Here is a 12,906-nt window from a genome sequence, read left to right as displayed (position 1 = left end):
TTTTTTTTGAGATAGAGTCTCTCTGTCGCCCAGGCTGGAATGCAATGGCGCCATCTCGGCTCACTGTAGCCTCTGCCTCCTGGGTTCAAGCGATTCTCCTGACTCAGCCTCCTGAGTAGGTGGGACTACAGGTGCCCGCCACCATGCCCGGCTAATTTTTATATTTTTTAGTAGAGACATGGTTTCACCATGTTGACCAGGCTGGTCTTGAACTCCTGACCTCAAGTGATCCACCCGCCTCCGCCTCCCAAAGTACTGGAATTACAGGCATTAGCCACCGTGCCTGGGCCCAGGCCTCACATTTTTATCTTTTATAGTCACCCAAGATAAGAAATATGGTATAGGAAACTGGGTCCAGCCTCCAGGGAGGGAGGAACTGGCAAAAGCTGGGCAGCATGTCTGAGGCTCCTCTACCAGACCAGGTTTAGGGGAAATGGCCACTAGGGAAACCAGGGTGGGAGCTTAGTCACAGCATCCTGGCAGTACTACAGGGGTTAAATGTCAATGCTATAGTTTGGTGGGTACCCAAGCCTGTCTCCTGATTTTCTATATTCCAAACTTACTGCATTAGTGAATCATTCATTCAGTACATACGTATTAAGCATCTACTGCATGCCAAGCACTGCGAATATTATTGTAAACAAAACAGCCAGGCAGGGCCACTGGGTCACACAACTCTGGGGAATTCCTTCACTCTGTAGTCTACACAGTGGCTTTATACAGCAGCTTTGCAGACAATATCCTCACCCTCACACAGCTTATATGCTAGTGGTGGGAGAGAGACTTTAACAAATAGACAAACAGTAATCACAGATTGTTAAAGAATGGTCTCAATAAGCAACTTGGCTGGGCCCCCAAAGAATGAGAAGGAACCAAATGTGCAGAGAGCTGAGGGCAGAGCACACCAGGGAGAGAGTAAACAGTGAGTGCAATGGTCTGGAGGCAGGAGAGGGCTTGTCCTGTGAGAGGAACGGCAGAGGCCAATGTGGCCAGAGTGTAGTGAGAAAGGATGTGACGTAGTGTGTAGTATGAGGCATCTTTTGGGGCCTTGTAAGAAATTTGGATTTTGCTTCATGAGCGATGAGAAGTCCTTGAAGGGTTTTAACTGAAGGAGTGATGTGGTTGTATCAACACCTGTATGCTGAATAGGGGAGGAGCCAGCAAGCTGGAGCTGTTGTCCAGGTGAGAGGGGGTGGTGGCACAGGCTGGGGTGCAGTCAGAAGGGAGGAATGGGGTGAGAATGGCAGGCCCTCTTGATGCATGAAATTCCTACCCTCTGATTGGGAATGTGGTTTCTAAAGATTGCTAGACTTCATCAGGATTGACATTTTGTTCTTAGAAGACTGGCCTGACAGGCCCCAGGGTGAGCTGGAAGAAGAGAAATCCAGATGACAGGTATAGAGTGATCCAGTATGAGGGGCCAAGCCTTGAATTACAGTGACCACAGGCAAAAAGGAGCAGGAAGTGAATCAGAGAGCTATTTTATTTCTTTTTGGTTGTAGGGGAAGAAGAAGAAGGATAAAGGGGGAATTTAAACTTTGAGTTCTGGAAAAAAGCCGCAGTGCCTGTGGGAATGGGAGTGATCTGGATGAAAAGTGGCTTTTGTCTTGAGGTCAGGGTCAAGGCAACCCTGTTCTGGGAGAGACAACAGTTGGTGAGGGTTCCTTGTACATATCAGAGTCATCAGCATGTGATGACAGTAATGGTACAGGTCGGGTGAGAAGATGGAACCCTGGGGACGAGACAGAAAGAGGAGAGCAGAGAGCTGCAGAGTTGGAGGCTGGGGTTGGGGGATGGAGAAGAAACTGAAAAGGTGACTGAAAGGAAGTGGTCTGTGAAGGGGAAGAACAGCATGTCCAGTAGCAGTGAAGCCCGGGATGGCACCAGAGGGTCAAGACGTGGGACAGATCCATTGGTAGAAGCATAAGAGGCCTCTCTTGGGCCACCCACCAGTGAGTTATCTTTCCTCGGACATCTGTCAGATGACATCATCACAGTCAGTTTTTGCTTTGATTATTGCATCATACAGAGGTTTTTGACAAATTGAGTTCTACATTAATTTTATCTTTGTCGTCTGGTGTAAGATTCATTGTGTGTTTTGCATTTTAAAATCATTTCTTCTCTATTAGGCATCAATATAAGAAACGGCATACTCTCGAATCCAGGCAAGGACTTTATTCCACCTAATCCATGGTCTAGTTCTGGCTTGTCTGGAAAATCTTCAGGGACAGTGTCAGTAATCAGCAAAGTAAATTCAGGTGAGTAATGATCATTAACCCCTAAATGGCAAAAAGCAAATTCCCTGGATGCAGCAAGGTGGGCAAAAGGAGCCATGGGACGAGCTTTGGAAGCACAGGGGCCTTTGTGGTCTGAAAGCTCAGGCCTCTTTACCAGCCCTATCCTCTCTTTCTTGGTAGTGGTCCCTCGGGACTCAGCCAGCTCCCATGGGAGTCTGCCTTCAAGGGTAGCTGGAGAGTAGAGCATAGTCTTTGCTGGCTCAAGGGAAAAACAAAAATACCTTTACAGACTCCTACTAGGCCTGACAGCTAAGGCCCTGGCTGCAGCAAACACCCTCCTCCTGAGGTAGAAGTCACCCTTGGCTGTGTCTGCCTTGTTCCAGCCCGTTCCCTCCTGATGACCGAGCCGCAGGCCCAGAGTATCAAGATCCCTTCTAGTTGGAAGGTGGACAGTTTGGAAGACCCTCCCCACTTTTTTTGTTAAATGGATGAATGAATTTCCTGAGTCCCAAGGCTGACCAACCCTGTTCACAGTAGAGGCATTTCCTGCATCATTTTTCCCTCAGGCAGGCAGCCCCTGCTATGTGCTGCTTCCCCTCTGCACTTCCAAGTGCACTGCTCTCATCCATTAGGTGTTTGTTTACTTTAAGGAATACAAAAAAGAAGGAGATAATATAGCAACACCTGTGTAGCCACCACCCAGCTTAAGAAGTCAAACTTTGGCCAGGTGTGGTGGTTCATGCCTGTAATCCCAGCACTTTGCTCGGCTGAGGCTGAGGCAGGCATATCACTTGAGGTCAGGAGTTTGAGACCAGCCTGGCCAACATGGCAAAACCCTGTCTCTACCTAAAATACAAAAATTAGCCAGGCATAGTGGCAGCAGGCCTGTAATCCCAGCTACTGAGGAGGCTGAAGCAGGAGATCACTTGGACCGGGGAGGCGGAGGTTGCAGTGAGCCAAGATCGCGCCACTGCACTCCAACCTGGGTGATAGAGATTCTGTCTCAAAAAAAAAAAAAATGTTCAACCTGGCAAATACACATGAAGCCCAGTGTCTGTGCCTTTCCCGCCTCCCTGCTTCCCCTTACCTCCCCCCATGCCAGCCTGATCGAGTGTTTATTTAGGTTTGTAAAAACTTCATAGTGTGGTTTTGCAGGTTTTAAAATTTATTTGAACATAATCTTGGATTACTGCTACATGTATTTAAATAGATATATGTGTAGCAATTATAGAGATATATGTCATATATTATATAACATATACAATATACATCTATACAACACCATAACATTATTTATATAGATGATAATTTATGTATGCCTTCTCTTCTTGATAAATACATAAGTTGATTGTAATTTTTGCTGTTAGAAAGAGTGCTGAAATGATTATTGTACCCCTATTGTTATGCACATGTGTGAGGGTTCCTCTGGGTACGAGAACTAGGAGTCAACATTTTATTTTATTTTATTTATTTATTTTTATGTATTTGTGTATTTTAAGATGAAGTCTTGCTCTGTTGCCCAGGCTGGAGTGCAGTGGCGTGATCTTGGCTCACTGCAACCTCTGCCTCCCTGGTTCAAGCAATTCTCCTGCCTCAGCCTCCTGAGTAGCTAGGATTACAGGTGTGTGCCACCACACCCAGCTATTTTTTTTTTTTTTTTTTTTTTTTTTTTTTTTTTTGTATTTTTAGTAGAAACAGGTTTCACCATGTTGGCCAGGCTGGTCTCGAACTCCTGACCTCAGGTGATCCACCCGTCTCGGTCTCGCATCGTGCTGGGATTACAGGTGTGAGCCACCATGCCCAGCCAGAGTCAACATTTTAGGTTAAAGGGTGTGCTCATCTTCAGCTTCACAGATATTGCCAAACTGCTCTCCAGAGGGATATGGGAGTTGCTCTACATCCTTGATGACACTTGGTACTGTCAAGATTAAAATTTGTGCTAATCTGATGAGTGTGAAATGGTATCCTATTGTGGTTTAAACTTGCATGTCCTGTTTACTAATGAGGTTCATCACCTTTTCTTGTGTTTATTGACTGTAAGTTTTTTCTCTTTTGTGACTTACCTGTTCAAATTCTCTTCCCATTTTTCTTCATATTTCTTCATTCACCAGAGTGCAAAATACACCCCAGCTGACCAACACAACTCCTCACACAGGCATTCTGAACTGTGTTTCCTACTCTGCCTTAAGCAATTGCTGAAAAGGCTCTGTGTTGTGGAAAGAGAGCAACTCTACCACTTACTGACTTCTTAATGGTTAGAACTTGCGTTTCTATAATGAGCAATAATAGCAGTCTTCATTATTTCATGTGTACCTTTAAGCCTAAATAATAAGAATTATATTCATTCACCTATCCAATCTTAATTGATTACCTGTTATATGCAAGGCATTCCGTTATCCTCCCCAGAATACAAAGATGAGTAGCATACAGTCCCTGCCCTTAAAGCACTCTCATGTGGAAATGACATAAAAAGTGAAGGTATTTACTATTTTAAAAAATGGTTAATTTTTCTGATGTGGATAAGAATATTTAGTGTGTAATTACTTGTCACAGCTAAATAATTGAATATAACCTGTGTTATTTATATGTATTGTTATTTATATGTACGGACATGGAAGGACAACTATTCTATATTATGGAGTGAAAAAAGCAAATTTTAGAACAATCTAAATCTACTTTTACAAAAGAAAATAAAGAACAAATGTCACCTTTCCCTTTTTAAAAAAAATTTCACAACCAACCCACCCTCTATTTGGTTGCCCCCACGGGAGCCACACTGTCTTTGACCCTTGCAGTCTTTCTGACAGGGTGGTATGGTGGGATGCTTGGCTCTGAACTCATTTTCATCATGATTTGCTCTTTTCCCTAAAAGTAAAAACTTAGTTTGTTATTGCTCTGCAGTGCTGTCATTTAACCTTGTTGGTGTCCTGGGTACATGTCTTTGTAGTAAAGAGCTTTTTGCTTTTGCAAATCAGTTGGTTCCAGCTCTACAAGTTCTAGTGGACTGACTGGAAACTATGTCCCTTCCTTTCTGAAAAAAGAAATCGGTTCTGCTATGCAGAGGGTACACCTGGCACCTATTCCAGACCCTTCCCCTGGTGAGTTGTATTTTAAATTATTCATGAATTGACTCAACAAATGGTTACTCAACAACATGTGCCAGGCATGTTTTAGGCCTGGGATCCACCAATAAATGAAACTTGCACTCTACAGACAGTAAGTAAGCGAAATAAGTGCTGTATAACGTATAGTAAGTCAGATGCTTACTGACTTAGTGCTAAGGAGAAAAATACAGCAGACAGGAGGTAGAGATTGTGGGGGCTGGAGTGTGGGGTACAGGTTGCAATTTTAGACAGAGTAGCTAAAGAAGAGCTCACTGCAAAGGAGTTGTTGAGTAAAGACCTGGAGGAGGTGATTGAGCAAGCGTGCATTATGAGTGAGGCTTTTCCAGACAGGAGATTCTTCTGTGCTTGAGCTTTGAGGCAGAACTGGCCTGGCAAATTTAAGGAGCATCAAGGAGGCCAGAGTGCAGGAGTGACAGGAGTGAGAAGGGGAGTAGCAAGATGAGGTCAGGGGCGATATGATGCCTGTAAGCACATTGTCATGGATTCTGAGTGACATGGAGTCCCTGGAGGGCTTTGAGTCCATAAGTGAGGTGATCTGACAGCCATCTCCACAGGCTCCCTCAAGCTGCTGTTGTCATGAGACTGAAGCAGGGACAAGGTAGGAAGCAGGGAATCCAATTAGGAGGTGTTGAAATTATCCAGGTAAGAAATGATGCTAGCTTGGGCCAGCGTGGTAATAGTTCAGTTGGTAAAAAGTTACCAGGTTCTGTAAATATTTGGAAGGTAGAACTAATAGGCTATCCTGACAAATTGTATGTGGGATATGAAAAAAAGAGAGGTCAAGAATGATGCCATTATTTTTGGCCTGACAACTTTAAAATGTTATCTTTAACTGCATGCAGTAGAGAAGATTGTAAGTAGGAGACAAGATGCTCGTCTTGAATGAACTCCTTATTTTCTCATGTTTTTGTCACCAAAATGCATTTATTTGCACTTTGCTTGCATTGGCCCCATATCAGTCATGCTGGCCTTTTTCTTTCATTGCAGGTTATTCCTCCCTGAAGGCCCTGAGACCTCATCCTGGGCGACCATTCTTCCACACCCAGCCTAGAAGCACTCCTGGGTTGATACCACGGCCTCCAGCCGCCCAGCCAGTGCATGGCCGGACAGACTGGGCTTCCAAGTACGCATCTCGGCGATGACTATCTGCCTTGGTGATGAATCTCTTCATAGGGAGAAGCAGGACACTTTCCCTTAGCTGACTGGTGTTCTTCCTGCAAGATGTGCAGAGGGCATAAGAGCAAATCAACACTTTATAGTTATTCTTCTGAACTAAGACATGTCAATATTCTTTTTTAAAGTTTTTTTTAAAATATTGATTTGAATGCAGTACGCTTTTTTGTATAAAATTATTTTATTCTAAAACTGGGTCCCATTATTTTCTTAAACAACAGCATTTTGTATATATGGATTATGTTTTAGCATTTTATACAGTCAACTTTGTAATGAACTTTTTAAAGATTAATTGATTTTCCTTTGGGGTTCCAGATAATATTTTCTACAGACTTTGAAAAATGTAATAATATTAATGCAGTATTGCAACAGGGGTGCAATTTAAGGCTATGTGATAGAGGGTTATTTACTCAGTGTGTGCAGATATTTATGAAGTGGTTAAATTTTAAGTGTGGCTCACTAGGTGCTTCAGGCCTTCTTGGACTGTTGTTAGAAAAGTGATCCTCTGCTTTTCTTAATAGGTCATTGGTTTGATTTTTGGATACCACTCTGCTGTTCTGAAAGGACTATTATATAATTCACTTTGTTTTACTTTTGTTCCCCAGATGAAAGAACTCTAAGTAAATACATTTTTAAAAACTTTTTCAGCACCCTTTAATGTGGTCGCAGATATCAGATGAAACCAAGCTTAATCATTCTATGCCATTGTATTCTAATTTATTCCACTTTTGAAATCAAGTTGTATGTGTATCAATAAAAGGAGAGCTTTTTGTTTCAAAAGGCTCTCAACATGAAGGTTAACACAGTCAATCAAACTTACATTCCTGCCAAGATGCATGGCCAAAAAACTAAGTATCAAAGCAGCAGAAAGTTTTTGATTATAGTAACTGAGATGGAATTTTGCACCTAGCTCAGTTCTCCAGATCTGGCTAGGAGCAGTCAATGACTAATCTTCTGTCCTAGCCAAATTCTCAGGACAATTTGGGGAGCAGAAAGAGTTATGGCAGAGGTTCCACTCATCTAGGAAGTCGCAGTCACGTGCCACATTTGATCTCCTAACCCTGGTGTAGTTTCTTTCAAGAATGAGAACTCTATTTGTTGGGCAGAGGCTGTTCCATTGAGAGGAATGTTTACAGCAATTTTGAAAATGACAAAGCCAGTTTGGAGACAGAAAAAGACAAAAGGTCCAGTCTCATCCATCCAAATTTATATGGTAAATTTGCCTCACTTATGGTTGCCTTAAAGGCAAGAGGGAAGGTCACCATCAGTGAACGCAATGCAGTCTGAACAGTGTATTGACTCGTATTCTCCTAGGGCTCAAAATACTCTCTATTGGTTCCAGGACAATGACAAGTGTAACCGTATGTAAGTAATCTTTTTTTTTTTTTTTTTTTTTTTTGAGACAGAGTCTTGCTCTGTCACCCAGGCCAGAGTGCAGTGGCGTGATCTTGGCTGTCTGCAACCTCCACCTCCCAGGTTCAAGCGATTCTGCTGCCTTAGCCTCCTGAGTAACTGGGACTACAGGTGCCTGCCACCACACCCAGCTAATTTTTGTATTTTTATTAGAGATGGTGTTTCACCACGTTAGCCAGGATGGCCTCGATCTCCTGGCCTCGTGATCCACCCTACTCCACCTCCCAAAGTGCTGGGATTACAGGCATGAGCCACCACATCCAGCCAAGTGATCATTTTTATAGGTTAAAATGATAGGTGAAATGAATCTAGACACTTTTATATGGTTCAACCTAATGACTTGGTAAATTATTGCTTTGGTGTATTAATAATATGTTGCATTCTGAACAAATTACCGTGGCTTCCAAAGAGCCTTAACCTAAAATCAGAGAGTAATTTATGCTTTGGAGAATCTGACTCAAAAATATACTTGACCAAGCACCATGATCCCTAGGGGCATGAGAAAAGCACATAATGGATGTGGATGTGATAGGTGGTCTTTTCCTGTTAACAAGCTGGCAGCAAAGCTTCAGAAAATATATATGCAAGCACAACTTGAAGCTGAATTCATTTCTGTATTATATTCTCAACTCATTATCTAAAGCATCAGAAAATGTGTTTTCAGAGATGAGTCCTTTACTATAAGGTTAATATTTATTTTCATTTTCTGTATTATATATGAAAAGTAAATTAATGTGAAACCTTGCCCAGCTTGCTGGAAAGCAGGTTTTAAATTGTAAATATTCCTTAGAGGAGCAAATGGATTGTTTAATACCATAGTCTTGGTAATCTAGCTTATATAAGGTCATTACATTTTTTAATTGAAAAACCTAGTTACCTGATTATTACACATTATAAAATTGTTTTTCTTCTAATACTTTATAGGGCCCAACTTCAGAAAATACTTTGCTTTCTTCCTTTTACACTTTCCTTTGTTTACCAGCAAACAACTTCGCTGGGGAAGCCAAACATATTCATAAAAAAATCAAGTAGCTGATGTACAGTTGAGAAAAACTAAAGGACGGAGAAAACAAATTCTAACTAGCAAATGCTGTGAAGTACTCTTCCTCCCCCTCTCTGAAATGGGTAAAGGACCAATTGTGTAAAAAACCTATGCGCTATAGAAGGGAATGGTAACCATTTCTTTTGTCTCTCTGTTTTTGTTCTGAGAATCTGGGCAGCCATTTCTTGTTACATGAAAATAAAATGCTACTTGTGACCTCTATTTTTTGTTACTGTAGAATTATAAAATGTAGTGTAAGACACCAACAGAAATGATATACCTGTAACTGTACTTATCAGGACTATACCTCATTTACAGTCAGAAAGCTTACTGGGACGTCAGGAAATGATACAGGGTTAGTTCTCATTTCGTGCTGAAATGAGACAGATGTTCAGTGACAAAGGTGCGCTGTGGGGTATCGATGTCCCCCAGGTAGAGCCAGCAGAGCAGGGAAAACCGCATTTGCATAAAAACTACTCTTGACATGATTGTTCATTTTACAATAAAATTCCATTAATTACCAAGCCCTCACCCAGCTCATGTATGATAAAATTTATGTTGGAAGAAACTTGATTTTCAAATAATTTTTTAAATGTATCTCTTGCCTAAAGGACTATATACATCTAATATAGTAACACTGTGTCATCTTCTGGAGTTATCAAAAATTGTATGCAATCAAGACAACACAAAATAAGAATTATTTTATTTTTAAGTGCACATACAGGTACTGTTGGAGTTGATGGGCACCATGCTTTCTCATGAAGTAGCATTTCCCTACCATCAAGCCATTGTTTTGTGCCATTCAGGAGAGGAAAAAAAGGAATTTATGCTGAACATTTCAGTTCAGTGTATGACCAAAAGCAATATGTTTATAAGAAGATGTTTGACATACTAATTATTTTATATCATTTAAACCATACTGTAGCAACATAATATATGTAGCTAATTTTAGAATTATTTTACGATTTCCAACCAAATGTACTGTACTGTTATATAATTTATTGTGAGGATCTTCTCATGGAAACCATTAGGAAGACAAACTGGAGGTAAATATCACATTAATCTTTATTATCAATTTCTCATAGACACTGTGCTAATATGAATTTTAAATGACCTGCATCAAGTCTTCTGATATCAGATAACTCAGTACAGATAGCAATTAGTCACCTGATTTGATTACAGTGGAGTAACTGACAATATATTTATTTATAAAGCAAATATTCATAATAGAAAAATTCAGAGTAACCACTTAAGCAAGACCCTTCTGAAATAAAATGTTGCTTTTAAATAGTTTGTCCTAAGGTGTTTAAAATGTCAACCTTATGTAAGGAAAATTTCCTGCTCCAAATAAAGTTGAAGTTTAAGAAAATTGATTTGAGTGTTCTGTTTTTGTTTTCATGTTCTTCCATTAGTATTTTCTAATTTTGGTCCTTTGTTAGTTCATTTGCAACTTTGATGTTTTATAACTTCTCCTGAATGCTTAGTATCATGTTACTGCTATGAAATTAGATGCATAGACTTTGAGTAGCAGAATGAAGAGTTATCCTGCAACGTGGAGGTTTTTTTAAAATTCAGCTTTTAGAAAGTTAGGCGTCTGGAAGTGGTGGCTCATACCTCTAATCCCAGCACTTTGGGAGGCGGAGGCAGGAGGATCCCTGGAACCTAGGAGTTGGAGACCAGCCTGGGCAACATGGCAAGACCCTCTACCAAAAATCTCTACCAAAATCACAAAATTTAGCCGGTGTGGTGGTGTGCACCTGTGGTCCCATTTACTTGAGGGGCTGAGGAAGGGGAATCGCTTGAGCCTGGGAGACAGAGGTTACAGTGAGCCCAGATCACCCCCCTGCACCGCAGCCTGGGCAACAGAGCGAGGCCGTGTCTCAAAAACAAAAACAACAACAAGCAAAAGCAGGTGAAAACAGTTTCTTGTTCCTGAGTTCATCATTTTAACCTGCCTTGTATGTCTTTTAACTTTTCACAGCACATTCTCATATACAATATAAACCTTCAAAAGAAGTTCATAACTTCGTGAACTACAGAAAGAATGTCACAAGAAATTCATTTTCTAAACGTTCTTTGACTCCTTGACAGGATTTTCTAGGAACATGATCTACCAATCAAACTTGCATTGGGGAATCCCTAACTGTGCCTCTTGCCATCAGAACACAGTGACTTTACTGTGTAATCGTGGGCATTTGTCTTTTTGGCATCACGCTGGGCCCATGGCTGCCCCTTCAGAAACACTGAAGAAGCCATTTCAAGCTCTCAACCATCTTTCCTGATAAGAAAACCCACTTGTTAGAATAGGGTCTTACACCAATCGCTTATAGCTAAGGCTGAATTTAAGTCAAATGTTGCCCTCTTCTGGGAGTATACAAAGCTCTTAAACTGAGATTTGAAGCTCTTGACTTTTGTGCAAGCGGTTTTACCTATTACTGAGCAGATGAGTGAAGGCTTGAGGCTAAGAAGATTTCTCAGAGCCTCTGAAAATGTAGGTGGGTGGATAGGTAGGTAGGTAGAATAGATAGATAAAATGAGTAAGACTGTCTCAGGATGAGGGCAACTCTAAGGGTCTTCAAGAATAAGCAGGTTGACGATGTCAGGGGCTTCAAAGGAATAAAACGCCTTTGGGATATCTGTCATAGAGTGCAGAACTATTATAACAGGATTTTTCATTTCTCCCCAAGCCTGTGTAATAACAGAGTCATGCTGCTACCTTAGTTACACTTTCAGGTGAACAAGGCTGAGTGTTGCCAGAAAAAGGTGTCCTGATCCAGATCCTAAAAGAGGGTTCTTGGATCTCGCACAGGAAGGAATGTAAGGCGAGTCACAGAGTGCCATGAGAAGCAAGAGTTTATTGAAAGCGACTCAGTTACAGAGTAGAGCGTCCTCAGAAAGCAAGAAGAGGAATGCCTTGTCTTTGTTTTTTATTCGATAGGGGTCTTATCTATGTAAAAGGTAAGCTAAGTAATGTCTACGTGCGAGTAGGCTAACAGAATGAAAAAAATTAGTACTTTGTTAATTTAAAGAAAGGTATCCTTGGCATTTCCATGCGTAAGCACGTGAAAGCATGACTATAATTACCTTAAAGGCGTTTAGCATTATGCAATATTGGAACATCTGGATATTCTACTGTCATAGGAATTTGTCCTTCCAGGTATCATTAAGCTATTTCTTCAGCTATAGACATCTTCAGATGGAGTTGATTTTTTTTTTTAATTTTACTTTAAGTTCCGGGATACAAGTGTAGAACAAACAGACAAGAAGTGTGTGTGTGTGTGTGTGTGTGTGTGTGTGTGTGTGTGTGTGTGTGTGTTGGACAGGGCATCATTCTAGACTTTTCTTCCTCCTCCCTTCCCTTTGACCTGATTAGTACATCCTTTACCACCTACCTCTTTACTATTTCACCTTTTCTTACCCATTTTCTTCAAACTCATGGTGCTACTTTAATTTACACAGACACAACAGGTTTCTTTCTCTACCCCTACTACCCCAATTCATTCGCCTCACTTTGGCCAGAGAAATCTACTGAAAATAAAATCTGATCATGTTAGCGGCTGCAATTGTTCAGCACCCAGGCTTGTCAAGCAAGGTACTCTCGAGCACCCCCGTGGGTGAAGAAAATAACATCTATAGCCTGAGAAATAGCAGAAGCTGCCTCTATAAACAAGATGTATTTTCGAAAGCATGTATTTCAAGCTTTGAAATCCATGTGAATTTTGCAATTGTTCCATAATATAGCCCTGATAGTTTTAAAATATTTTTAACGTTTTAACTAACTTGCCAGCCAAATTAGTTTTTTTTTTAGCACCACCCCCAACCCCAAAGACCCCCCCTTCCAAGCAGGTGCTGACTTGAGGCCATGGCTATAGAGCACGTGACTCTAAAATGTACAAAATGAAGAAAAATCTCAAGA

At 41.1% G+C, this 12,906-nt stretch overlaps 1 protein-coding gene across 3 annotated transcripts in view; it reads left to right on the top strand.

Annotated features, from left to right (window-relative positions):
- CILK1 (ciliogenesis associated kinase 1) overlaps nt 1-10,359 on the top strand; it is a 61,078-nt gene extending 50,719 nt beyond the window's left edge. For all 3 annotated transcript variants that reach the window (XM_017858231.1, XM_017858230.1, XM_017858232.1), the window contains 3 exons: nt 2,130-2,258; nt 5,213-5,335; nt 6,350-10,359. In XM_017858231.1, the coding sequence (XP_017713720.1) occupies nt 2,130-2,258; nt 5,213-5,335; nt 6,350-6,504 (407 nt within the window). In that variant the 3' untranslated portion in view covers nt 6,505-10,359. The remainder of the gene's footprint in view (nt 1-2,129; nt 2,259-5,212; nt 5,336-6,349) is intronic.
- The last annotated feature ends 2,547 nt before the right edge of the window (nt 10,360-12,906 follow it).

This window comes from Rhinopithecus bieti, unplaced genomic scaffold, assembly GCF_001698545.2.
Source record: "Rhinopithecus bieti isolate Rb0 unplaced genomic scaffold, ASM169854v2 scaffold_48474, whole genome shotgun sequence".
Taxonomy (NCBI): domain Eukaryota; kingdom Metazoa; phylum Chordata; class Mammalia; order Primates; family Cercopithecidae; genus Rhinopithecus; species Rhinopithecus bieti.
The sequence above is the reverse complement of the archived record's forward strand: the minus strand, read 5'-3'. Positions and strand labels throughout refer to the sequence as shown.